Genomic DNA, 25,418 nt, shown 5'->3' on the forward strand with positions numbered 1-25,418 from the left:
CGCCAATTCGGGGGCCGGGCCGGGGTCACCGGCCACTAGACAGTTAGAATGAATTTTGGCTTTGTAAACCATGAGATTCATGGCACTGAGGTGGATATAAACGGGGTTGAAAACGTGCATAATCTCTATTGTCATCACTTCTGTTTCTGCATCACCGACAATGGCGCCTATATCATGTTAGTTTACAGCAGCTGACGATTTTTTTTTTTTCTGCAACTGCGGACTGCGGCTGAAATTCGCTGTCTTTGTTCAGTTGTTCTGAGGCGCGATGTAAGCATTTCACTGTAGGCGTCACTGTGTTCGGACAAATCCATATACGCTAAAGTACATGTACTAAGCAGATGTCTGACCAACAGCACAGCCCACCGCGCTCAGTCAGGCCTTGAGAAAAAAAAAAGATAAAAATTTCTTTATCCACGATCAATAAATTTACGTTCTTAAACGGTACGGACTTCATGCCACTTTTGTGTTAGCTTTTGTTATTGTATTTGCTCGTGACAGACGATAATTTTTCTGTGGCAGATTTGGATCCTAGTCATACAACATGTTGTTAGTATTAGAAGATTCACACAAGGAGCATTTGGCTTTTTTGAGTCAAGTCGATGTTGCTGGTAAGACCTGTATTAATACTATTTATGTGTAAAATAATGTGTGACATGCAAATGACAATAAACAATTGAATGACACGAACACTCGATCGTGAAATACGCCCACTTTACCAGTTTACTTATTTTTTTCCTTATTGATGATGTGTCTTGTTTAAAGTTAGATTATGAATTACAACGTAGTGCACGCACGCACGTGAGTGTGGTACGTGTCTTTGGGGCGTGTGTGTGTGTATGTGGATTGTGGGAGCTGGTGTGTGTAATGTGTATGAGCATGTTTAGGGTGTGTGTTTTTTGTTCTTTGTGTGTGTGTGTGTGTGTGTGGTGTTTGCATGTGTACACACACACACACACACACACACACACACACACACACACACACACACACCCGTGTGTCATATCACTGTGTGTTTGTATAGTGTGTGTGTGCGTGTGGGTGTGTGTGTAAGCAGTTGGACATTGGTGGGTCTGCACAAATTTGCAGGGTGTATCCCTTTTTTCCTTTTATTTTACTCATTTGACTTACATGAATCATGCATTTTGAAAATATATTTCAATGTGTTTAAGAATTTGTTTATTGTGTTTACTTATTTATTTGATTTAATTTCATTTTAATCTTTTATATGAACCCAAGGTTGGCTCTCAAGGCCTAACCAGTGCATATGCCTAATGTATAGGTCAAGCACTTACTCCTTTAAAAAAGATTTTCTTTCTTTCTTTTTTTTCTTTTTTTGAAGCAGAGGTGTTTAGTGTATACTATAGTCATGGATCAGTCTACATGGTTTCACACCTTCTTGAAAGTGAAACTGAAACTCAAGGTGCAGTCTTTCATTTCATTTCCCTTTTCTTTTTTTTCTTCTTTTTTTCAGTTGTTCAAGAATTTTGCAGGATAAGCATGGAGTTTATCAGAAAAGGCTCCAATCCAAAAGTATATCAAGGAGCAGCCCGTAAGTACTGGTTTCTCTGAGAAATGATTTCTTGCAATATGTTTGAAATCATATTTTAAGTGGTATGTACATATGTATCTCTTTTTGTTTTGATATATTTCTTGTACATGCATGATATTGATATGTGGCTGTGATGTGTGGGTGTGTGCTAGTGTGTGGGTGTTTTTGATGTTGAGTCTTTCTTTACTTTATATTGTTCAGTTTACTTTATATTGTTTGTAAACTATTATATAAATGATGATAAATTTTATGTTGATTATCAATTTTGACAGAAAAAAACACAGGTAATTTCTTACTCACAAGATTCTTGAAAGGTTCCTTTCATTCATAATCATTAGATATTTTGTTCATTATTAGTACATGGTGCATTGAAGTTATCGCACATGCCAGTGATTGTACCGATGAATTCATCTTTTGCTTGAATCTCATTTTTTTGTTTCAGAGAAGCTTGGTGTCAGTGCAGAAACAGTTCAACATGGTGTAGAAGGCATGATGTATCTGCTGTCAGAGAGCTCCAAACTTATGGTGAGCTTTTATCATTGTCATTATTGAAAATAACTGAAGGCTTCACAATAAGGACCGAGGGAGATGTACAAGCAATAGTGTGATTCAGAAGCAGAAGCAGAATCAGTTTTAATGTCAGTTAACACTCAGTACAGCCAGTCCTCTCTTCTCCTCTACACAGACCCCTCAGATGTCTAGTGGGTGTCTGAATGACCCAACCTTTAGCTTCCATCGTCAGAATTGTGGTATTCTTTGTCAACATTCACCTCTTCAGTGTAAGAGCCTTCCGCTTGTAATATTTTGATGGTGGTAATTGGGGAGAAACGCTGTTAACGTCGTCTCTTTCGCCGTTCGTATGGAAAGAGTTAAACCTTAACAAGGTTTATAAGACAAGCATGCAAAGTTACATGAAACCACGCACAAAAAGCAAAACAAAATAATATATAGATATTGAACAAGAGATTGAATCACTCCAACACGCTATGGCATTTTTGGCAGCAATTACTGACAGATTTCCCAAACAGTCCCACAAGTTTGTCTTCCAGTATTAGCTGGCTGGTTTTAATAATATTTGGAAAGTATTTTTAAATTTTTGGATGAATTTTATTCTAATTTCTTTGTATAATTCGCTGTCATCAAAGAAATGATATCTATCCCTTATTGTTTGACATTGTAAACATAGTCTTCTTTCTTTTGGGACGTTAAAATATCTGCTTTTATCTATTGCTAAATCATGACAGGATATTCTTAATTTGCTTAATGATTGTTTTTGATTATAATTAAGATATCCTTCAAGCAGATATGGTTCAGTTCTGTATTCATGAGTAATTTTATTATAAAATAGTAGTTTAGATTTATTTTCATATTTCCAGAATAAAACATATCCATATTCTAGTTTATTCATTATAATGTGGCTAAGTCTGTGAATATTGAATGTTGACTGATTATTCCAAATGTGTTTTAAACCAAGATTTTGTAATATAATTTCTACGAAATTAATCCATGTTCGCTGTTTTGTTTCCTCTGTAAGCATGTCATCATACACAAGTTTGATATACGAATTCACTCATGCTTGTTTTATGTTAAACCAAAATTTTGTTATTTGACAAATCACTTGTAAACTCAAGGGATATTTACCTATTTCACCAAGTATTGCTAAATTTGTGGCTTTTTTGTGGACTCCCAATATTTGTTTTAAAAAGTTTAAATGAACATGCTCATGAGGAAATTTGTTCATGAGACAATGGTAAAACAGTTGTCAAAGGTAAAAGTATCATCTGCTTTTTCACAAGTGGGGAACCATATTTCTGCTTCATACATTAGTATTGGTGAAATGAGACTATCAAATAACTTTGATATTATATGTATGCTAATGTTTTCATTCTTGAAAGATCTTTTAAGAATATGAGATGCTTTATTACCTTGTTTTGCCAGATATTCCGTAGCCTTTTCAAAATTGCCTGATTTGTGGATTATTATTCCCAGATATTTATATTGTTAAGTTTTTTCTATAACTTCTGTTCCACATTTTAAAATATTTGAGCTCATAGTTCTGATCTCAAAGATATGACAACTTTTGTTTTGTCTGTATTGATTTGAATACCCCATTGTTTACAATATAAATGTAACTGGTTTAGTTTCAGCTGTAGGCCATGTTTAGATTTTGAAAGTAATACTAAGTCATCAGCATATAAAAGACAAGACATACTTTTGTTTTGAGAATGAGATGTATCTGGGAGCCAGACAACAATATCATTTATAAATATATTTAATAATGTGGGGCTCAGTGTATTTCCCCGTAGTACTCCTTTTCGAACATAGAATGAAGGGGAGAATCCATTTTCATTACCGGTGCAGACTTTTGAGTTAAAGCTAAGAAAGAACTAACGAATATAAACTTTCAGAGACTCTTAGTGTAATCAGGGGATTTTCAACATGTGTGTGTGTGTGTGTGTTTTGGGGTTGTTGTTGTTGTTAAAGTAAATTGAAAGTGAGTTAAAGTTAAGAAAAAACTAATGAATATAAATTTTTAGAGACTTAATGTAATCAGGGAATTTTCAACATTTTTTCTGGCAGGTGGTCCCAAGAAAGTTTCAGGATTACTTACTGGTTTAGATATATAACTGACTAACATACCTTACACCCATAAAGTTTCTCATACAATATCTACTTCAAATATTTGTTCTTTTTTGTGGCTTGTAATTGGATAAAGCTGTCAAAAGAAAAAATAATCCAACCAATCGATTAATCCAATTTGTATTAAACACACACACACACACACACACACACACACACACACACACACACACACACTCACACACACACACACACACACACACACACACACACACACACACAAATCTCTGTGAAGAGGGAGATCCACTGTCACCAGTATCAGGACTTTGTCAGTCACATCATGTGGTATATTCCCTTTGCAGAAAACATAGAATTAACTCATGAGAATGTGATGTTTCACAGAGATCCAAACTTTTTTTTTACTTTTCATCTGAGAGGGGGATTACAATATACAATCAAACTGTATATCACATTATATATGTGTACACAAATGCATGCATGTGTATGAATGTGTGTTTGTGTGTGTTCTTATGTTTGCTTGTGCAGCTGCAGATGTGTGTGGTTGTGTGTGTGTGCGTCTGTATGTGTATGCTTGTATTTGTGTGTGTGTGTGTATGGAGGGCGGCCGGTATACAGTACATATGTATGTGTTTGAATGTATGTTTAAATGTATGTATTCATTGTGTATGTGTATGTTTTACGTGCATGTGTGTGTTTGCGTGTGTGTGTGTGTGTGTGTGTGTGTGTGTAATATGCTTGTCACATTTGGTGTGTGTTCGTAATATCAATGTATTGTTTTTTGTGAAGCACCAAGAGCAGATTTCTGGATAGTGTGCTATACAAGTATCCATTATCATCATCATCATTGTTATTTTTATTATTATTATTATTGTTATTACATGATGCCGGCCACATGTTCATGTTTCTTCATTGCTGCTTGCACTGATCTGTCAGGATGTGGTGGACAGCAGGAACAGTGGATTTGGCCATGGTACTTACTGCCTTGCACTGTCTCAAGGTGGAGTGCTGGATCATTATCAGACATGAGTTTCCTGCATGAGTCACACAACAGTTGTATGACAGTGCCTGATAGTGGATCACTCCCTTTCATCAATTATCTTTTGTCGTTTGCAGCTTGGAGAGTTTGTTTTGTGACTCTTTCAACAATTATCTTTTGTCGTTTGCAGCTTGGAGAGTTTGTTTTGTGACTCTTTCAACAATTATCTTTTGTCGTTTGCAGCTTACAGAGTTTGTTTTTTGACTCTTTCAACAATTATCTTTTGTCGTTTGCAGCTTGGAGAGTTTGTTTTGTGACTCTTTCAACAATTATCTTTTGTCGTTTGCAGCTTGGAGAGTTTGTTTTGTGACTCTTTCAACAATTATCTTTTGTCGTTTGCAGCTTACAGAGTTTGTTTTTTGACTCTTTCAACAATTATCTTTTGTCGTTTGCAGCTTGGAGAGTTTGTTTTGTGACTCTTTCAACAATTATCTTTTGTCGTTTGCAGCATACAGTTTGTTTTTTGACTCTTTCAACAATTATCTTTTGTCGTTTGCAGCTTGGAGAGTTTGTTTTGTGACTCTTTCAACAATTATCTTTTGTCATTTGCAGCTTGGAGAGTTTGTTTTGAAAGATTGTCCAGTGATGTTATCTTTTCCAGTTTTAAATTCAAGCATTTTGTTCCATCAAATTTTATGAGTATTATTGTGATTTTATTAGAGGCCTGCATTTCTGTTGTTATTTTGTTGTCTTTCCTGAGGCTGTGGAAGCATCTGTGTGTGTGTGTGAACATGTATCCATAAGTCTACATATATGTGTGTGTGTGTGTGTATGTATGTATGTGTGTCTGTGTGTGTGTGTGTGTGTGTGTGTGCACTTGCATCCTCTTGAATGTCTTTCTTCCTGCTAGTTTACACAAGCTATAAATGCTCGAGTTTGCATTCAAATGTACATGTGTGCATGCAAGTTTTGCATGTCTGGGTGTGTGTGTACTTTTAGTGCTGCTTGTTAGTGAACAGGATCATTTCCAAGATTGTGGTATGTGCTGTTTGTAGCTGAACAAGACCATTTCCAGTGTTGTGGTGTGTTGTATGTTCCATTTTGCTGAACAAGATCATTTCCAAGATTGTGTTGTGTTGTGTTGTGAGCTCCGTGTAGCAGAACAAGATTATTTCCAGTATTGTGGTATGTTGTGTGTTCCGTGAAGCTGAACAAGATCATTTACGGTATTGTGTTGTGTTGTGTTGCGAGCTCCGTGTAGCAGGACAATATCATTTCCAGTATTGTGGTGTGTTGTGTGTTCCGTGAAGCTGAACAAGATCATTTACAGTATTGTGTTGTGATGTGTTGTGTTGTGAGCTCCGTGTAGCAGAACAATATGATTTCCAGTATTGTGGTGTGTTGTGTGTTCCGTGAAGCTGAACAAGATCATTTACAGTATTGTGTTGTGTTGTGAGCTCCGTGTAGCAGAACAAGATCATTTCCAAGATTGTGTTGTGTTGTGTTGTGTGTTCCGTGAAGCTGAACAAGATCATTTACAGTATTGTGTTGTGTTGTGAGCTCCTTGTAGCTGAACAAGATCATTTCCAGTATTGTGGTGTGTCATGTGTTCTCTGTAGCTGAACAAGATCATTTCCACAATTATGTTGTGTTCCGTGTAGCTAAACAAATCATTTCCACAATTGTGTTCCATGTAGCTGAACAAGATCATTTCCAGTATTGTGGTGTGGTGTGTGTTCCGTGTAGCTGAACAAGATCATTGCTACAATTGTGTTGTGTGTTTTGTGAAACTAAACAAGATCATTTCCGCAATTGTGTTGTTGTTCCGTGTCGCTGAACAAGATCATTTCCGCAATTGTGTTGTGTATTCCTTGGAGCTGAACAAGATCATTTCCAAAATTATTGTGTGTGTTCCTTGTAGCTGAATAAGATTATTTCCAAGATTGTGGTGTGTTGTGTGTTCCATGTAGCTTAATGCGACCATTTCCAAGACTGTGTATTATTGTGTGCTGTGTGCAGCTGAATGAGATAGACTTCCAAGATTCCATCATCACGTTAGGGTTCTCTGAGGAGCTGTGCAGCCTTTTACTGGAGCTGTATTTGGCCAACCGCAGTGAAATCCGCTCCATCCTGTCTCACATGTCCATGGATCTTCCCCACTACCACAGTCTGCAGTGGCGCTTTGATGTCCAGGTCAGTCCCAGTCCTTGTGATCTGATTACATGCTTCGTTTTTGTTCCATTGTATTCACTTTTAAGAATGTTTGTCTGTGAGGGGTGCAGTGGGGGCAGGGATGGTGTGTGTGGAGGGGGTGTCCCGGGTGGGGGGGGGGGGGGTTAATGGCCCTTTTGTGGTCATCTGGGCTGTAAGCAGTATGACTTCATTGTTTGGTATGATTAATATGTGAAGTCAGTGCCATTTTTGGTTCAAAGTGTTTGTTGTGTGAATGTGGAGGGGGGCTGGGGGAAGTTTATGTGTGTGTGTGTGTGTGTGTAGCACTGTGTAATATCATTCTCTTACCAGCTGCAGATGCTCTAAGAACCAGTATCTTGTATTTAGACCCTTTTTGGCTATTATTCTCTAATGTGTAGAAAGGTGCACAAATAGTGTGCATAAAAAGTTTTGTTAATTTGTTTGGGGTCCAGAATGTTTTCCTCAATGTCTAGAATATAGATGTGATGTGCTGTTGCCTTCTTTTGCATCTGTTGTGTTTCTGCACGTTTCATGGGTAAGGAAAGAACATGTTTTGTTACACCATGGTAATACAATCAATTTCCTGCACCATGCTTTGTTTGTTGCAAGCAATGAAGACTTCAAAGAGGCAATATCCTTTCCTATGGTGTGCTTGAAGGGTTGAAATGAAAAAGACCCAGTCATTTTTCTGTTGGGTTTTTCTTTTCTTTGTGTGTGTGTGTGTGTGTGTGTGTGTGGTTCAGTGTGATTTTTTTTCTACTTTTTTTTGGAGGGGGAGTGGGGGAGGAGAGGGGTGGGGGTGGGGGGTGCAGGGGGTTTTGTTTAGTTTTTATAGCCACGAAGCAAGATGAGGAATATTATTTTGTAGATGATTTTTTTCATGTTTTTTTTTATGGACAAATATTAATTACACATTCATTCTTTGTGTTTATGAATTAAATGTATTATGTTGCAAGTGCATTGCAATGTACTATGTCATGAGTGAAATGTTGCACTTCATAATTTGTGATCTGGCGGCACGGAACATCATGTTGTTTGCAGCTAGCCAGCTGATCCCTGCATCACTATTTGTCATGAATGAAATGTTTGCAACATTTCATAAGTTGTGACCCAATGGCATGGTACGTCATGGTGTGTGTGCAGCTGGCCAGTCGATCCCTGCGTCACCAGATCACGCCCCAGATCCTCCTGAAGCTGCAAACCAAAGATGGGGAGGAAACAGACACACAGCTGCTGCAGACTGACCCTGTCAACCTGGTCCACCTCACGCAAGTGCTGGACGCTGCCTTGCAGGAGATGAAGTCCCCATACTGTCGGCGTATTGCCAGAAATATCAAGTGAAACCTTGTTACCTGTAGTGTTATTGCCAGAAAGATCAAGTGAAACATTTTTACTTGTGTTGCCAGAACTAGCAAGTGAACCCTTCTTACTTGTATTACCAGAAACATCAAGTGAAGTCTTTTCGCCTGTATTCTATTGGCAGAAATATCTAGTGAAATATTTTTTACTTGTATCACCAGAAATATCAAGTGAAACCTTATTACCTGTATTGTATTGGCAGAAATATCATGTGAAATCTTTTTACTTGTGATGCCAGAATTAGCAAGTGACCCCTTTTTAGTTGTATTACCAGAAGTATCAAGCGAAATTGTGTCACCTGTATTGTAATGGCAGAAATATCAAGTGAAATCTTAGAACTTGTAGTGCCAGAAATACCAAGTGAAATCTTTTCACCTGTATCGTATTGGCAGAAATATCAAGTAACATGTTTTTACTTGTATCGCCAGAAATATCCAATGAATTTTTTTCCCTGGTATTGGAATGAGGAAAAATACCAAAGCATTCGTTGTTCATCAAGAATGACATTCTGCACCATCTTAGCTGAAGGGTACAGGAGGGTGGTAAAGGGTTCATTGTCAAAATGGGGAATGGAGAAGCATGGAGGAAATTCAGGCAGACATATGTAGTTGCTTTTGCTGATTGCTGAAAGAGATTCTTGCTTTTTGCCATGTGGTGATCAGGTTTATGAAGAAAGCTGCTAGCTCTTCTGCTATTAGTATATTGAAACAAATACTTTCAAGTTTTGAGTTGATAGCATGGAGATGAAAAGTGTCCTTGTGCTTGACTGAACTCAAATTAATACCAGCTTGTAGTATAGTGAGGTCAGTTTTAGATATTGTCATGGAATGTATCTGGGATCTAAAATTAGAAGCCACTGTACAATACAGTTTGGTACACAACCTGTTGAGCTTATAATTTGAACAGTGTTGGCATTTGAGTGACACTCAGTGTACAAGTGCATTAATGCTGTACTTGCAAGTGCAGGAGAGTTAGTTTGTATGGGTTTTTTTTTGTTTGGTTTTTTTTTTTGGTTTGTTTGTTTTTTTATTATTGAAAGACTGCAAAAAGATAAATTTCATTTTAGAAATTTAATATGCTTATGGATGTGGCAGTACTGGTCGTGGATTTGAGTGACAGTATGACTTATGCCTTGTATAATTGTTGATTTGACTGAGTGACAGCGTGACTAACACATTGTATAAAAATGATGTGTGCATGTGTGTGTGTGATTCATTTGTTACAAATACTGTTGCATGTAACAAAACTGAATAACTATTATAAAGACTAGTTGTGGGACGTTCTCCTCGTACAACAAACACATGTGAAGAGTTCATGTGATGAATTTTGGAGGAGGTTACTCTTATTGTTCTGCAACAGATTTATTTCAAGTCTGAAATGTGAATGTGTTTGATGGAATGTCTGTTAATGATTTATGTCTGGAAGCTGGAAGATCATTTATACAAAATGAAATATAACAAAAATCATGTCATATTTCATTCGTGTGTGTGCATGTATGTGTGTGTGTGCGCGCGCGCGTGTGCATGTGTGTGTGAATGTGGGAGAGGGAAGGAACAAAAGAGAGTCAAGTAAAAAGATATGTGTTGAAATTAACTCTTTTATACTATATTTTTTGATTATCTGCAGACAGGTTAAATGCATAAACAACACAAGCCATATTTAAGAACTTTTGACAAAACAACATGGTTTGGCCACAGCATACAAATAAACAAATAACCTAAAATGGTGAGACAAAGAAGATAAAGTGAAAGTCACAACTGCAAAACACACATGCATGATCCACTTAACTCACACAAGAACTAACTCGGAGAAACTGAAACCAGCAAAACTGAAGAACATGAATCATGTTCAACCAAGTCTGTCAGACTTCCCTAAAACTGAGACAGCTGAAAAATCTGTGAAAACACTGGCATGCCATTTTAAGGTTCCTCAAGATACTGAACGGCTGATAATTCAGAAATATCACTCCCACTGTCAGAAACTAAGTCTCAGGTATACTTCACCCAGTGTGGCCGGCCATTGCCAACATGTGTGACTGTAGCACTGATGTAATCGCCTTCAGAATTGCTTGAGTCATCTCACCTATTTGTTGGCGCATTGTCTGTTGTCTTGGTTCTGTTCTTTCTTGTTCAACATAGTCAATGTTCTTATTGTTGTTGCTGTTACAGTCAGTGCATTTTTCATTGTCAAGTGAAGCATCCAACCTTGAATATGTGTGTTGATTTCATCCTGCATTTCTCAGGGTCATTTGGGAGATACAGAACAGATTTCAGCCAACCACAAGCTGCACTTTTTTTTCTTCTTTCTTTGTTGCTTAAGGCCCAGCCAACCAAACACAGCCACATCAGGGCTGAAAAAAAAGTATCAATCCCATAAGATCTGGAAAAAAAAGAAAGAAAATAAGGCACAATTACAGTCATATTTATGCACAAAAACCAAGAACATGCCTTTGATATTGACCTTGACCTACCTGTCAATTTATCGGCAGGGGATCTGAAAAGCTAGCCTGAAGATAAAAAAATATACATAATTCACACAGTTTTAGTTTCAAGGAGGTGTCAATGCATGTGGAATGCTCCACATACACTACACAACATCTGCAAAAAAAAAAAAAAAAAAAAAAAAAAGGGAGCAGATTCCTCATCTTTCCCTAAACCCAACGCGCTGAGAATGCCTCCACACAATCTGTAATGACGGGCATACAAAACCAAAGATTTCAAACAGGCACATCAAACATCCTGGTAGCTTCTTCTGCATTCACTCGTATGCACACGAGTGGGCTTTTTACGTGTATGACCGTTTTTACCCCGCCATGTAGGCAGCCATACTCCGTTTTCAGGGGTGTGCATGCTGGGTATGTTCTTGTTTTCATAACCCACCAAATGCTGACATGGATTACAGGATCTTTAATGTGCGTATTTGATCTTCTGCTTGCGTATACACACAAAGGGGGTTCAGGCACTTGCAGGTCTGCACATATGTTGACCTAAGAGATCGTAAAAATCTCCACCTTTTACCCACCAGGCGCCGTCACCGTGATTCGAACCCAGGACCCTCAGATTGACAGTCCAACACTTTAACCACTCGGCTATTGCGCCCGTCGATCCTGGTAGCAAAAAAGAATATGGCATGAAGACTTGAATTATCAAGTCCAGAAAAAGACTTGAAATATTCAAGGCTTCCTTGAAAAATGTAGGTGAATGGACCAAGAAGACAGAAAACAAGAAAGGGAGAGATGACAGGAAGAATAAGAAAAAACCAGAAACAAAGACAGCAATAGAAATCCAATCTACATTCATCCAAACAACAAGCAAACAAAAAGTCACGAAAGTCCAGAACAGGAAAATCACTGCTTGTATATATAACAAATATACATGGTAAAATATGTGATTGTTGTGAAGCATTCTTGCCAGAACAAAATTGAAAATGTCATGATTGCACGTGTATTTTCTGCAAATGCACTTCCTCAAATGCCATAGATTATCACATTTTTCATATACCATGAAAGAAATATTGCTGCACAGAGTATTCTGTAATATTTTTATGTTTGGGAATTTCTCTACACATAATCATGGTTAATGCAAACGCTGCAAGATATATTTCCAAATGTGTTGTGTGTTGGAAAACTTCGGAACTCAATAACAAAAGTGGCTGAAAATGGTCAGGACTTTCTCAGATTTTTGAAACTGGGTTTCTTTTACTTTATGTTCGGTTACCAAACTAAGAACGGTGAAGCATATTGACTGATCCTGGAATGACAATACATCCAATACTGGTACAGAAAATAATTTAGACTTCCCTCAGTTATTAACTTCCAAGCATCATTCAAAGACAGTCTTGATTTACAATGTTAAATCTGAGCAGATGAAGGCATAAAATATCAATATTAATACAGGTCCAAACTGAGCCAAAAAAGATAAAACGAGAAAAAAAACTACGGATAAATAATTCATCGTAAGAGCAAGCAGCAACCTTTCAGTTCATGAATGGAAGACAGATCTCAAGTATCCTCCTAATTGCGGTGGTCTGTTGATTGTCAAGTATAAAGCAAGTAGGACAGGTCTCCAGCTTCGTGTGACGTTAAGTTGTGGTGCTTGGTGACTGCTCTCACAGCTTTGGTTTGAGTTCTGGTTCTGAAAATGACAAATACCCATGAAAAATAACACTTTGATGATGATAGTGGTAACAGTGATAAAAGAATTGAAGTAGTAGTTTGACTTGTCGCCCCCAAAAAACTTCTGATCCCTTCCCTCTCAAAATCCCTTCCCTGTCAAACAGATCCCTACCCTGTCACAGATCCCTTCCCTGTCAAACAGATCCCTGTCCAGCAAATCTCTTTCCTGTCAAAAAAATCATTTCCCAATCTGATCCCTTCCCTGTCACACAGATCCCTGTCAAACAAATCATTTCCCAATCTGATGCTTTCCCTGTCAGACAGATCCCTTCCCTGTCAAACAGGTCCCTGTCAAACAAATCCCTTCCCTGTCAAACAGATCCCTGTCAAACAAATCATTTCCCAATCTGATCCTTTCCCTGTCAGACAGATCCTTGTCAAACAAATCCATTTCCTGTCAAACAAATCCCTTCCCTGTCAAACAGATCCCTTTCAAACAAATCATTTCCCAATCTGATACTTTCCCTGTCAGACAGATCCTTGTCAAACAAATACCTTTCCTGTCAAATAAATCCCTTCCCTGTCAAACAGATCCCGTCCCTGTCAAACAGATCCCTTCCCTGTCAAACAGATCCCTGTCGAGCAAATCCCTTGCCTGCCAAACAGATCCCTGTCAAACATATCCCTTCCCTGTCAAACAGATCCCTGTCAAGTAAATTCCTTCCCTGTCAAACAGACCCCTGTCAAACAGTTCCCTTCCCTGTCAAACAGACCCCTGTCAAACAGATCCATGTCAAACAGATCCCTTCCCTGTCAAACAAATCATTTCCCAATCTGATCCTCTCCCTGTCAAACAGATCCCTTCTCTTTTGTTAAAACATTGCATGTGTTCACTTTAAAACATTGCAGTTAGAATAATAAATCTGTCTGAAAGGCAAAAACAATAACAATGCATATGTCATAATACACACTCACCCACAATACACCACCAGCATAACGATGTTAAAATAGATTATTCCAGAAAGTAAAAGAAATACAACACATGCATGTGCACACAAGCACACACACACACACATGCATGCATGCTCACATGCATAAACATAAGTGCACATGTACTTCCCGAGATTTCATTTGAATACTGAAGCCAGGTTTTTGTTTCTCCCATTAATCTACATAAGACAAATGTTCTGACACAATGACACAAACTGTTTGGGTTTTGTTTAAATTTTTGTTGTTGTCTTTTTAGTGAATTTCTTATACTGATAGACACAGTGTATGTGTGTGTGTGTGTGTGTGTGTGTGTGTGTGTGTGTGCAAGTGTTTGTGCAAGTGTGGGGGTGGAGGTGAGACAATCTGTAGACATTTCTCTCACACATATTTCAATGAGATGAACTTATGTGTTGATACTGTGACATTTTAACAATGGCACATATTCCTTTCAAAGTCGATCTGGTGAAACTTGTGATCCTGATGGAACCAAGGTGTTCTGGAATTTAAAAGCCTTTCATGACTCTGAGCAGCTGATTTCGATACAGCTTCAATTAAAGCATTTATTTGTTCAAAACGTATGTAACATCACTAACTGTGTTTGACACTGATAACAAGATTTGCTGTTGTTCATTTCATTACATTTTCAAAATCTATGGAATATTACAAATGAAATATTACAAACTGTGTTTGACACTGATAACAAGACTTGTTTTATCTTTCTGAAAGATTGTGATCAATTTAGATAAAAAGATGAATTTTCAAAAATTCAAAGCTCACCAACAGACAAAATTTTATCAAAGAGAACACAGACAGGATAAGCCCCCATATTCTCCTCCCCTGCAGTAAGCTTCACTCACTTTACTCATTTCTCAAAGATTCATCAACAAATTTTACTGGAATTTGACATGCTATGCACGTATATGTGAGAATGACGATGATCACTTTAGTGGTGTATCTAGTTCTTAGGTTGGATATTTATGTCCATGCCTGAGAAATGTGGAGAGCAGGATTTGCTCATGTGGCGAGTCTGTGTTTTGTTCTGCAAGCACTTCACTTTGTGTCATGCTGCAATTGTTGTTTCAGCCTTAGGCTGCACAATTCTTGCTACTGTGAATGAACTCTTAATCTTATATAAGAGTGCTTTCAGGATAGCAAATCAAATATCTCCGCCCTGTTATCTATATTAATGTGTATCACATCCCATTAGTGTTGCATTTCCTTATACAAGAATACAATAAAATAGAATAGAATATGTCTTTATTACCAAGTGTACCAGGGTCACAAGGAATATTGGGGGGGATAGTACACAACAAGGTACAAACATAAATCGAAAATCATACACAAACACAGATACAGTAGAAATTAGGATACATACAAGTGCATATCAATATAAAAACTTGTGCATACTCACACATGCACGCAATGCACACACACACTCACACACACACACACGCACACACGCACTCTCTCTCTCTCTCTCTCTCTCTCTCTCTCTCTCTCTCTCTCTCTCACATGTTTGAACAGAAGCTGCATATTACATGTGGATGGGGCTGATGACTAGATCTTCAGGTAGATGGCTGTTGATTGCACAATTCTATTTATCATACTGGATTTGTTCGAGAGACAGGGCATTGACTGCTTGGGGGAAAAAGCTATTGGTGAAGCAATTGGTTTTCATCCTTATACTTCTGTACCGTCAACAAGAGGGGAGCATCTCGAAAATCCCAAAAACTGGATGTGATTTGTCCTGGCTGATTGATTTGGCTTTTTTGAGTAGCTGCTTATAATATATGTCTTCTAGAGAAGGTAGATCAGCCCCAGTAATCCTGGTGGCAGTTTTTACGATTCTGTTAACAGCTGCAACTTCTGCCTTGAAAATGTTTCCATACTAAACAGTAATAGCGAAGGTTAGCTCACTTTCAATGACTGCTCGGTAGAAATCAACCATGATTTCTTTTTTAATTCCGAGCTTTATGAGGCGCCGAAGAAAGTACAGGCACTGTTGTGCTTTCTTAACAATTTTTTGTATATTTTTCTCCCATTTCAAATCGTTGGAAATGATCAGTCCAAGAAATTTAAAGTTGCTGATGATCTCTATTTGTTTGTCTTTAATGACAAGTGGTAAGGGGTCAGATCTGGTCTTCCTGAAATCTAACATTAATTCTTTTGTTTTTGATACATTGAGTTCTAAGTTGTTTTGACCAGGACTTACGAAAATAAATGAAAAACAATATTCACAGCTTGATCATCTTCCAGTACATTTTCTCATGCTCTCTCCTCTCCTTCCACAGAAACTGAAAACATCAAAATTACAACTTTTTTTTAAAACTGCTACATAATGCCGCTGCAGAGTGATTATACGAGGCAGCAGCAGCAGCAGTGTCTTGTTTATCATTACATGTTGGGTCGACGGGTGCAATAGCCGAGTGGTTAAAACGTTGGACTGTCAATTTGAGGGTCCCGGGTTCGAATCACGGTGACGGCGCCTGGTGGGTAAAGGGTGGAGATTTTTACGATCTCCCAGGTCAACATATGTGCAGACCTGCTAGTGCCTGAACCCCCTTCGTGTGTATAATCAAGCAGAAGATCAAATACGCACGTTAAAGATCCTGTAATCCATGTCAGCGTTCGGTGGGTTATGGAAACAACAACATACCCAGCATGCACACCCCCGAAAACGGAGTATGGCTGCCTATATGGCAGGGTAAAAACGGTCATACACGTAAAAGCCCACTCGTGTGCATACGAGTGAACGCAGAAGAAGAAGAATTACATGTTGGGTCATTTTCAGTCTGCAGACCCCATCAGCAGGAAACAAACAATACATAAATACGGATCTATACCATCTACAATGTCAGCAGATATCATCATAATCATATTTTGTATGAATTACCCTGCACAAAAGAGATGCACCCAAAGACACTGAAGCTGCATGCATGTGTGTGTGTGTGCATGCATACATGTATGCATACGTGCGTGTGTGTGTGTGTGTATACGTGCATGCATGCATGTGTAAGCGTGTGTATGCGTGCATGTATACATGTGTGTGTGTGTGTATGCATGCGTGCGTGCATGTGCGTGCATGCGTGTGTATGTGTACATGCGCATGTGTGTTTGTGTGTGTTTGCATGGTGTATGTGTGTGTTTGTGTGTGTGTGTGTATGTGCATGCATGCATGCATGTGTAATTGTGTGCATGCATGCATGCCTTTGTTTGTGTGTGTGTGTATGTGGTTTTGTGTGTGTGTGTGTGTGTGTGTGTGAGAGCAAGTGAGCTGGACGAGTTGCATCATGATGCCTGTTTGAAGTCTGTGTAAATTTGTTCATTTTATTAGAGTCATTCAAAATTAATCAGGTATAAATAATGTTTGTTTTCTTGGTTGGTTGTTTGTTGTTGTTGCTGGTTTGAGAAGTTTGTGTTTTTTATCAACTACCTTATTAAGTCATTCATAATTAATCATTCATAAACAGTGTTTGTTGTTGTTATTTTTTGGGGGGGGAGTGTGGGTGGGGGAGGGTGTTGGGGGTGGGGGTGGGTTACATGTAAAGCACTTTGAGCTCTATTTGAAGGAGAAAAAAAAAGGGGGGGGGGGGATGGAGGTGGAAGACTGAATAAATGTTCATTATTATCATTATCATGATCACATACCTTGCCCACTGCCGGACACCTTCTTGGCAGCCTTGTAGCCCAGCCAGCCAGCCACAATAGACGCCGTGGCTCCCACGCCAGCCGCTCCGGCAGACTGCATCCCCGACACAGCTGCCGTTCCGTAACCCAACGTCCAAGCTTTCGACATCATCGTGGTTGCCACTGACCCAGCCGCTACTCCCGTTTTGGTGAAGCCGATGGCAGACAATGCTGTTCCGGCAACATAGGGGGCAGCAACTGCTGTGGCCAGTCCCACAGCCACACAGCCAGCCGTTTTGACTTTAGGGTTGGCTGGAAAAGATGAAAGAGCTGTTTCGAAAGAAGAGATGAGGTGAAATGCAACAAAACATTCATAACCACATGCAGAGTCTGACGTTCTCCATTTAACATCTATTAAAAATAATTTTCACACTTTTTTTCTTCTTCTTTTTTTTTTTAACAGCACAAATTCTTAAAAAAGTTCAAATGTGAGAGTGAACATATTTTGTGTGACATATTTTGTCCCCCTCTTTCAATATGGGGTGCATTCACTTCTTGAGGTAATGCGATTAACTGTTTACATATAATTCTATATGTTCTCTTGGTATTTACTAAAATCTAAAATCATTTATGTTCTCTCCAACCATGCTGAGTTAAATTCTATGATGGAAAAAAGCTAACAACAGTTAGGGTGGGTGGTAGGAAACCTCCTTCAGATTTGTGTGGGAGAAAAACAACTAAACACTGGCTGAAAGTTATGAAAACTAAGTTAAAACATGACCACTCCTTGATGTTCTGGAGATTACATTATGTTAAAAAAAATATATCAAAAAAAGGTTAAAACTGTCAGTCGATCCAGCCACCCATCATGCCTCCATCAACTACACATGTATGTACCTTCTGTATTCATATTAGCTGATCAGTCCTACAGTATTCTTTCTCAACCCTGAAATCAGCAAAATGTTCATTGTGTACAAAATGAACCTGCTGTGGAGATTTATATCAGCTCTATCTTCTGAGGCAGGAAGATGGCAGAAAAGTTAAGACACTTATCTGCCAATACAGTGTCTGTGAGGGTCTGGGTTTGATTCCCGCTCTTGGCTGAGACAATAAACTGAGGTCTCATGTGCAGCATACTTGGTGCACTGAAAAAGAACCCATGGCAACAAAAATGTTGTCCTCTGGCAAATTTCTGTGGAAGAAATCCACTCTGATAGGTACACTAATATACATGCATACACTGAAGGCCTGTCAAGCATGTTGGGTTATGCTGCTGTCAGGCATCTGCCTGGCAGATGTGGTGTAGTATATTATATGTATTTGTCCAAATGCAGTGACGTCTCCTTGAAAAACTCAAACTAATAGATTTCCCCAAAAAAATGAATCATGCTGACTCAACAGGTATCTGCTGTGTGAAAGAAAGAAAAAAGAACAGAATGACAATGATGCTCATTGTTTTAAAAATAATGGATTATTAGTTGTAAGGAAAACAAACAACCCATTTCATCAGTAAGATGAGAGGAGTAAATAAAATAAAAACATCAAATGATTTACCTGTATTCACTTTTTCTTTGGCATTTCCAGCTGCGTCTTTGGTATAGTTGTAGAGCTGAAAAAATTGGGTACGTGCCCCATCCATCATCTGCAAAGACCATGGCAATTATTAACAGACAAAACAGCTGTACACATGTCCTTGTAAAAGGTTCAGGTGAAAGGTTCCATTGCCCTCAATGGCAATCAGGGCATGGCTGTGAATTCATACCCACATGTCTTGGACAAACTCTCTCATTCCACTGTTTTCACCTTCCTCAGGTACCTGTTCACACCTGAGTGAGCTGGGGAAAGGACACAACACCATGTGTGCTTTCATATGTAGTGCTGGGCCTGTGCACTTTAGTTTGTGCCTTCATATCTATGAAACTGCATGTTTGTTGCAGATCAGTTCTGCATGTGTGTGTGTGTGTGTGTGTGTGTGTGTGTGCGTGTGTGTGTGTGTGTGTGTGTGTGTGTGTCTGTTTGGGTAAGGGTTGTGAGGGAGGCCTTAAGGGACTGGATCAGTGGACCAGGATCAGGGGAGTCAAGGGCCTGGAGTGTGGACATGGAGTCAGTGAAGATGGAGATGCTGCCAAGGGGCTTTCCACAGGAGGAGAGGAATTCTGCTGCTGTTTTGATGGCCAGGACTTCAGCTCTGAAATTGGAGCAGAGCTTTCCTCCAGGGAGTGCGATGCTGCTGTGCTCTCCATCGGGAAATCTGACGTAGACACCACTGCCTCCGTTGTGTGTGGCTTCCTCCGCTGATCCGTCCGTGTATACATGGGTCCAGGAGCTGGCTGGGTAGGACTCCTCTATCATAGCCAGAGTCAGGATCTTGAGAGTAGCTGGTTGCTGGTCTTTGGTGGTGATGCCAGGAACTCTGAGGCTGATGGTGGCCTCTATCTCTTGGTCAAGCCTCCAGTCAGGCAAGGCAAGGTCAGTGCAAGACTCCCCTTTTGCCGCCAGAACATCGCTGTGCTGTGCTCTGAGTGCTTTATACTGGTGATTGAGGCTCTGACGTTTGAGACAGTTCTTGGTGGGCTGCTCCAGTCTGTGGTGTAGGTGATGTGAGGGCAGTCTTCTGAGCTTCTCTCCCTGCATCAGGACTTTCAGGTTGCGTCTTCTCTCCAGGGGCTCAACGTTAGCAGTTTTCTCCATGTCATGGATCGGCGTGGACCTCATGGCTCCAAGTATGAGGCGTTATACTTTGTGTCAGATCCTTTCCTTTTTTCTTTTTTTCCATTGAATATGAATAAAGCCAATGTTCTATCTCATCATCTTTTTTTTTTTTCTTTTTTTTTTTTTGAAACAGTCCTATTTTGATTGTGGATGTTGTGTAAAATGGCACATCAATTTTTATTTTATAAAAATCTTTTCTTTTTTTTTCTTCTTTTTTTTTTTTTTTTTTTAATTAACTATTTCTCTTGGACTGATGTTAATCTGTTTGCAGTAACAACACTTCTGAATTCTATGTGTATGTATATATGAGTGTGTAACTGTGTTTGCGTATATGATTACATATGTATGTTTGTGTATGTGTATGTAATTTATTATGTACCTTTATATTTATTACTGAACATTATTGTAATTTCACTGCATATGGTGTTTTTCTTCATGTTGTATGAAAGGCATTTTCATAGCTGTGTTTGAAAGGAAAAGAACCTTCTTTGCAAGATGTTAAAATTTATGTTTTTATTCTTAAATACAACTACAAAAATGGAACATCATCTTTTAATTTTTTTCTCTCCATATTTCAACCCAAGAGAAGAAGATATGTTGAACTTGAAGCCATCCATTACATACAGCGTAATATAAGCAGGTCAGTAGTTTGCACAGGAGAGGAATCCTGCTGGATTCTGCACCAGTGGGTCACTGTATAGTATCTACGATTAAACTTACATTTCACCATGGTAGCTGTAGGACCATCACTATACATGTTCCTCCAAGTCTAAATTCCCCCCTGGTTTCTATTTCCCCGGGTCCATGTTCCCCAAATTTATTTTCAGCCAGGTCTAAGTTCCCCGAAGTCTACCCCGGTATGTTTCCTCTGGTCCACTTAATGTTTCTCCAAATTTGTTTTCTTGGTCTTTGTTCCACCAGGTCTGTATTCTCCCAGTTCTGTCCCAAGGTTGCTGACCACAACTGACCACAACCCAAATGTGCTCAAATTGCATTATTTGTCACTTCTGTGCAAAATCATATCTTGGCAAGTTTCTGACCACTGGCTGACCATTGCTAACAAATAATATGTGTGTGTAACACTAACAGTGTTCAAACTGCATTGTTTTGTGATGGCTCAATATAATTTGGACTTATTGACAGGTAGAATATGTCTATTAACTGACAATGACTGACTTCTGCTGACCATTACTGACCACTACTGGCCACTGCTGACCATTATCCCAAATGTTGTTTTATGTATTTTGTGTATTCAGGAATGCTGTCGATGAGAGCAACGACAAAGGCGTTTGTCTTGTCTTCCATTAAGGTTTCCTGTTCAGCTGGTTCAGATCCAGGAGCCCTTGACAGCGTGTCTGCGGTCAACAGGTTTTTTCCTGCAGTGTAGATCATGTTGTATGAAAACTGCATCAGGCACATGCGGAACCTCTGTATCCTTGGGGTCAGTTCATCAAGCATCTTGGTTTTCAACAGTGCCAACAGTGGTTTGTGGTCTGTTTCAACTGTGAATTTTGACAGTCCTAATAGGTAGTCTTGAAATTTTTCACAGTTCCAAGTCACTGCCAAGGCTTCTTTTTCCACTTGCGCGTACCTTTGTTCAGTTGGTGTGAGATATCTTGAGGCGTAGAATACTGGCTTCCAGTCATTTTCTTCTTTCTGAAGTAGTACGCCACCTAATCTGTATGATGATGCATCTACTGAGACTTTTGCTGGCTTGTCTGGACTGTAGTGTGAAAGCACCAGCGTTGAGCTCAGCTGCTTTTTCACTGTTTGGAAGGCTTTCTCTTGTGGCTCTTCCCAAATCCAATCCGTCTCTTTTTTGAGGAGATCTCTCAGTGGTTTTGTTGTGTCAGCCAGGTGCGATGCAAATTTTCCAACATGGTTCACCATTCCCAGGAACCGGCGCAATTCTGATATGTTTGCTGGTCTTGGGAAGTTGGAAATGGCTTGCACTTTTCCCGGATCCATCTGGATTCCTTCCTTGGAGATCATGTGGCCCAGGAATTTCACTGAGTCCTGTGTGAACTTGCATTTCTCATTGAGTGTGACACCAGCGTCCTTCATCTTCTGTAGAACAAGCTTCAGTCGATCATCGTGTTCTTGCTGATTTCTCCCGAAGACAAGAACATCGTCAATGTCGCAGATGACTCCAGGTATTCCTTCGAGGATGCATGTCATCTATCGGTGAAAAACCTCTGGTCCTGAGCTGATACCAAACGGCAGACGTTAGTAACAGTATCGCCCGAACGGTGTAATGAAGGTAGTTATCTCCTGACTGTCTGGGTGAAGTGGTATTTGGTGAAATCCACTGTTGCAGTCCAATTTAGTGAACACTGTGGCATCATCCTGCTGAGATTGCAAATGGTTGAGCATTTTCTTGCAGTCTGATTGTGTAGACATTCTTCATTCTCCCTAGGCCTGTAAACAGCTCTGGGAATTCTTGCTTGTATTCATGGTCTTTGTCTACAGAGTTGACCCTTTCAATCAGTTTCAGTGCTTCAATTGCAGGCCTCCCCAAAAGTGGCTCCTTCAGATCACCTACAACATACAGTTCTTGCTCTGATGATGTTTTACCTACTGCTAAGGTAGCATGGACTCTGCCAGTCATGTTGATTTTGTTCTGGCCAGGCCCAAACAATTTCTTGTCAGTCTTCTGAATCAGTGGCGAGTTCTTCTTGAAGAACTTATCAGGTACTACTGTCACATCTGCACCAGTGTCTATTCTGAAATTTACAGAATGACTATGTGTCTTGGTAGTAACCTGAACATCAGCATGCCAGTTCACAGCGCCACACACTGCTGATTCTTCTGTGACTGTGCCAAGTATTTTGCCATCTTCATCTTCAAGATATTTCACATCCGCCTTTGTTCTGCACATGACTGCATAATGACCTTTCCTGTTGCATTTTCTGCATTCTGCTTCCTTAGCTGGGCTAGTTGGGTCACGGTTAAGTATGTGTAATTAAAAGGAAATTTTCCATCTAAAATTACGTTTAAATAACATACTTACTGTGACCCAAATTTAAGACCCTCCTGTCCTCCCAGCTTTCTGTTCTCCCTGCTCGCTGCGCTGGTGATGGCAAATTGCCGTCAAAAGAGGGCGCTAGCTAGGGAGGTCACCTACTTCCGGGAGGTTATCGGCAGTAGTTGCTTTCGTTTTCTCCGCATAGGCGGATAGTAGTTTGCACAGGACAGGTACGTCAGACCCCTGCCGGAGTCTGCACAAGTTGGGTCACGGTAAGTATGTTATTTAAACGTAATTTTAGATAGAAAATTTCCTTTCATGTCAAGGAGATTTTTGAACATAGTATTTTGTGCAAGTTTAGTTTCCAATGGTAGTACATTCCATATATGTGCAATTCTATTAGCTAATGAATTTTTCCTTAAGTTAGTATTACAGTGCTCTTTACAAATTTTCATCATTGAATTTCTTGTATTCTCATAATCTGACATTCTAAAAACATTATTCACATTGACTTCATTATAGCAATTTAACATTTTGTATGTTTCTATTAAATCCCCCCCCCCCCCCCCCGCCCCCCCTTAGCCTTCTTCCCTGTAATGAATGCAGATTTAAGTGTATAAGTCTCTGTTGATAACTCATAGATTTGCATTTTTTTAATATCTTAGTTGCTCTTCTTTGTACCCTTTCTATAGCTATAGATTGTCTCTTGATGTATGGGTGCCACACAATATTACCATATTCCACTTGTGATCTAATGCTTTATACAGTTTTAAGAAATATATCTATCTAAGTAGGTAAATGTTCTCTTAATTATCCCTATCATCTGGTTGGCTTTATTTATTATATTCTGTTTATGTATGTCAAAAGACAGTTTATTATCAAAAATTATGCCAAGTTCTTTCTCACTTTGACATTTTTCAATGTCCTGTGAGGTGTCTTCTATTGTCACATGGTATTTGTTTTCCGGATTTTTTTCTTCCCATGTGCATTACTTTACACTTTGATACGTTAAAATATAGATTCCATCTGTCAGTCCAGTCATGTAACTTATATAAGTCCTTTTGTAGTGTTGTATTATTTTGTGCATTGCCATAAATTTTAGTATATCAGCAAATATTTTGCATTTGATTTCCATACTTTCAGGAAGGTCATTTATGTATATTGTAAATAGCACTGGGCCAAGTATGCCTTGCTTACTCTTAGGTCTTTTAAAACAGTGATTGAAGCGCCTGGTAAGATTGTTGGAGGGATATATCCTTGGTTTCATATTACCTGTACTACTGGCAGTCTGTTTCGCAACATGAAGTCGACTTTGTAGTATTTACATGTACTACTGGCAGCTGTTTCGCAACATTAAGTCGACTTTGTACTTTTTTGGTTTCGATTTCCGCTTGCTGATATAAAAATAGTCACGTGATTTCCGCCGTGGCGAAAACCTCGAGTCAATCATCTATTCAACACAGCCGTTTCACTCACTCTTGGAAGACATTGTCGGGAATAGCCAGAGGGCAAATCTGATGCGGAAGTGAAGCTACTCATAGAAGAAAACAGTAAAGAAGAGGACATCATCATATACACAGATGACTCAGTCACCAAAGACCTATCCGATTGGGGATTCACTGCGAAACAAAATGGAAAAACAATTCGGGAAGAGAATGCTGCCTACACAGTCACAACCTCCAGCCTAACGATGGAAGTTGAAGCTGTGACACATGCCCTCCAGTGGCTATCGTCTATCCATATGCCCGGAAGCCAACATGCCATGATTCTAACCGACTCAATGAACCTCATACAGAAAAGTGAAAATGGAATGGGAAAACCCAGAGTGGCATAAGGCAATGCGCAACTTTCAGATTTATAAAATTACATGGTCATACTGCCCGGGACATGCAGGTGTTAAGGGAAACGAGCGAGCTGACAGACTTGCTGGTAACGCAACAACGAGCGGCCTACATCTAGGAAAATCGGAAATCCTCAGAAAAGTCAAAGAATATCAAAAAGAACAGGTACAAGGCCATCACACCATCGACCGCCTCAAAGAAATAAAGGTAGAGAGAGGGAGCGGCCGTAAGTCTAGCATGAAAGGTAGAGCACGATGCTTTGCAAATCAAATAAATATCGGCATCACTTCCAAACCAACATTGCGCAAATTTCTTCAAAACGGAACAGTCTCTGTGGGCTTTTCCAAATACAATAGACTGAGCAACACACTAGACGCCACGTTCTTGGCATCTGAGATCTTTACCCACCCCTCTTGCAACCAATCAGTGGCAGCCTCTGTGCGTGTGTGTTTGTGGGTCTGTGTGCGTGCGCGAGGGTGTAAGTGTAC

The 25,418-nt window shown here is 39.4% G+C and overlaps 2 protein-coding genes across 4 annotated transcripts; one reads left to right on the forward strand and one right to left on the reverse strand.

The window, feature by feature from the left end:
• The first annotated feature begins 257 nt into the window (after nt 1-257).
• Nucleotides 258-10,152, forward strand: LOC143289205 (COMM domain-containing protein 2-like). The gene is made up of 5 exons (XM_076598147.1): nt 258-611; nt 1,475-1,552; nt 1,995-2,077; nt 7,149-7,322; nt 8,466-10,152. Exons 1-5 carry the CDS (start codon nt 545-547, stop codon nt 8,661-8,663), a joined length of 600 nt encoding a protein of 199 aa, XP_076454262.1. The 5' UTR covers nt 258-544; the 3' UTR covers nt 8,664-10,152.
• Nucleotides 10,153-12,012: 1,860 nt separating this feature from the next.
• Nucleotides 12,013-24,800, reverse strand: LOC143289206 (uncharacterized). Of its 3 annotated transcripts, XM_076598150.1 has the most exons (5): nt 24,362-24,493; nt 23,135-23,342; nt 18,967-19,054; nt 17,434-17,724; nt 12,013-12,814 (listed from the first exon to the last, which is right to left on the reverse strand). In XM_076598150.1, exons 3-5 carry the CDS (start codon nt 19,052-19,054, stop codon nt 12,789-12,791), a joined length of 405 nt encoding a protein of 134 aa, XP_076454265.1. In that variant the 5' UTR covers nt 23,135-23,342; nt 24,362-24,493; the 3' UTR covers nt 12,013-12,788. The 3 variants fall into 3 exon arrangements, with proteins under 3 accessions (XP_076454265.1, XP_076454264.1, XP_076454263.1); XM_076598149.1 differs by lacking the exon at nt 23,135-23,342 and having other exon boundaries at nt 12,013-12,808; nt 24,362-24,800; XM_076598148.1 differs by lacking the exon at nt 23,135-23,342 and having other exon boundaries at nt 24,362-24,497.
• Between the last annotated feature and the right edge of the window lie 618 nt (nt 24,801-25,418).

The sequence above is a fragment of the Babylonia areolata genome, chromosome 13 (assembly GCF_041734735.1).
Source record: "Babylonia areolata isolate BAREFJ2019XMU chromosome 13, ASM4173473v1, whole genome shotgun sequence".
Taxonomy (NCBI): domain Eukaryota; kingdom Metazoa; phylum Mollusca; class Gastropoda; order Neogastropoda; family Buccinidae; genus Babylonia; species Babylonia areolata.

Coding starts and splice junctions, on each gene's coding strand:
- LOC143289205 (XM_076598147.1), top strand. CDS start 545: ATGTTGTTAGTATTAGAAGATTCACACAAGGAGCATTTGGCTTTTTTG. Junction 612..1,474: donor GAGTCAAGTCGATGTTGCTG/GTAAGACCTGTA, acceptor TCTTTTTTTCAG/TTGTTCAAGAATTTTGCAGG. Junction 2,078..7,148: donor CAGAGAGCTCCAAACTTATG/GTGAGCTTTTAT, acceptor TGCTGTGTGCAG/CTGAATGAGATAGACTTCCA.
- LOC143289206 (XM_076598148.1), bottom strand. CDS start 24,391: ATGTTGCGAAACAGACTGCCAGTAGTACAG. Junction 19,055..24,361: donor ACAGACTGCCAGTAGTACAG/GTAATATGAAAC, acceptor TGGTCTTTGCAG/ATGATGGATGGGGCACGTAC. Junction 17,725..18,966: donor CAAAGAAAAAGTGAATACAG/GTAAATCATTTG, acceptor CATCTTTTCCAG/CCAACCCTAAAGTCAAAACG.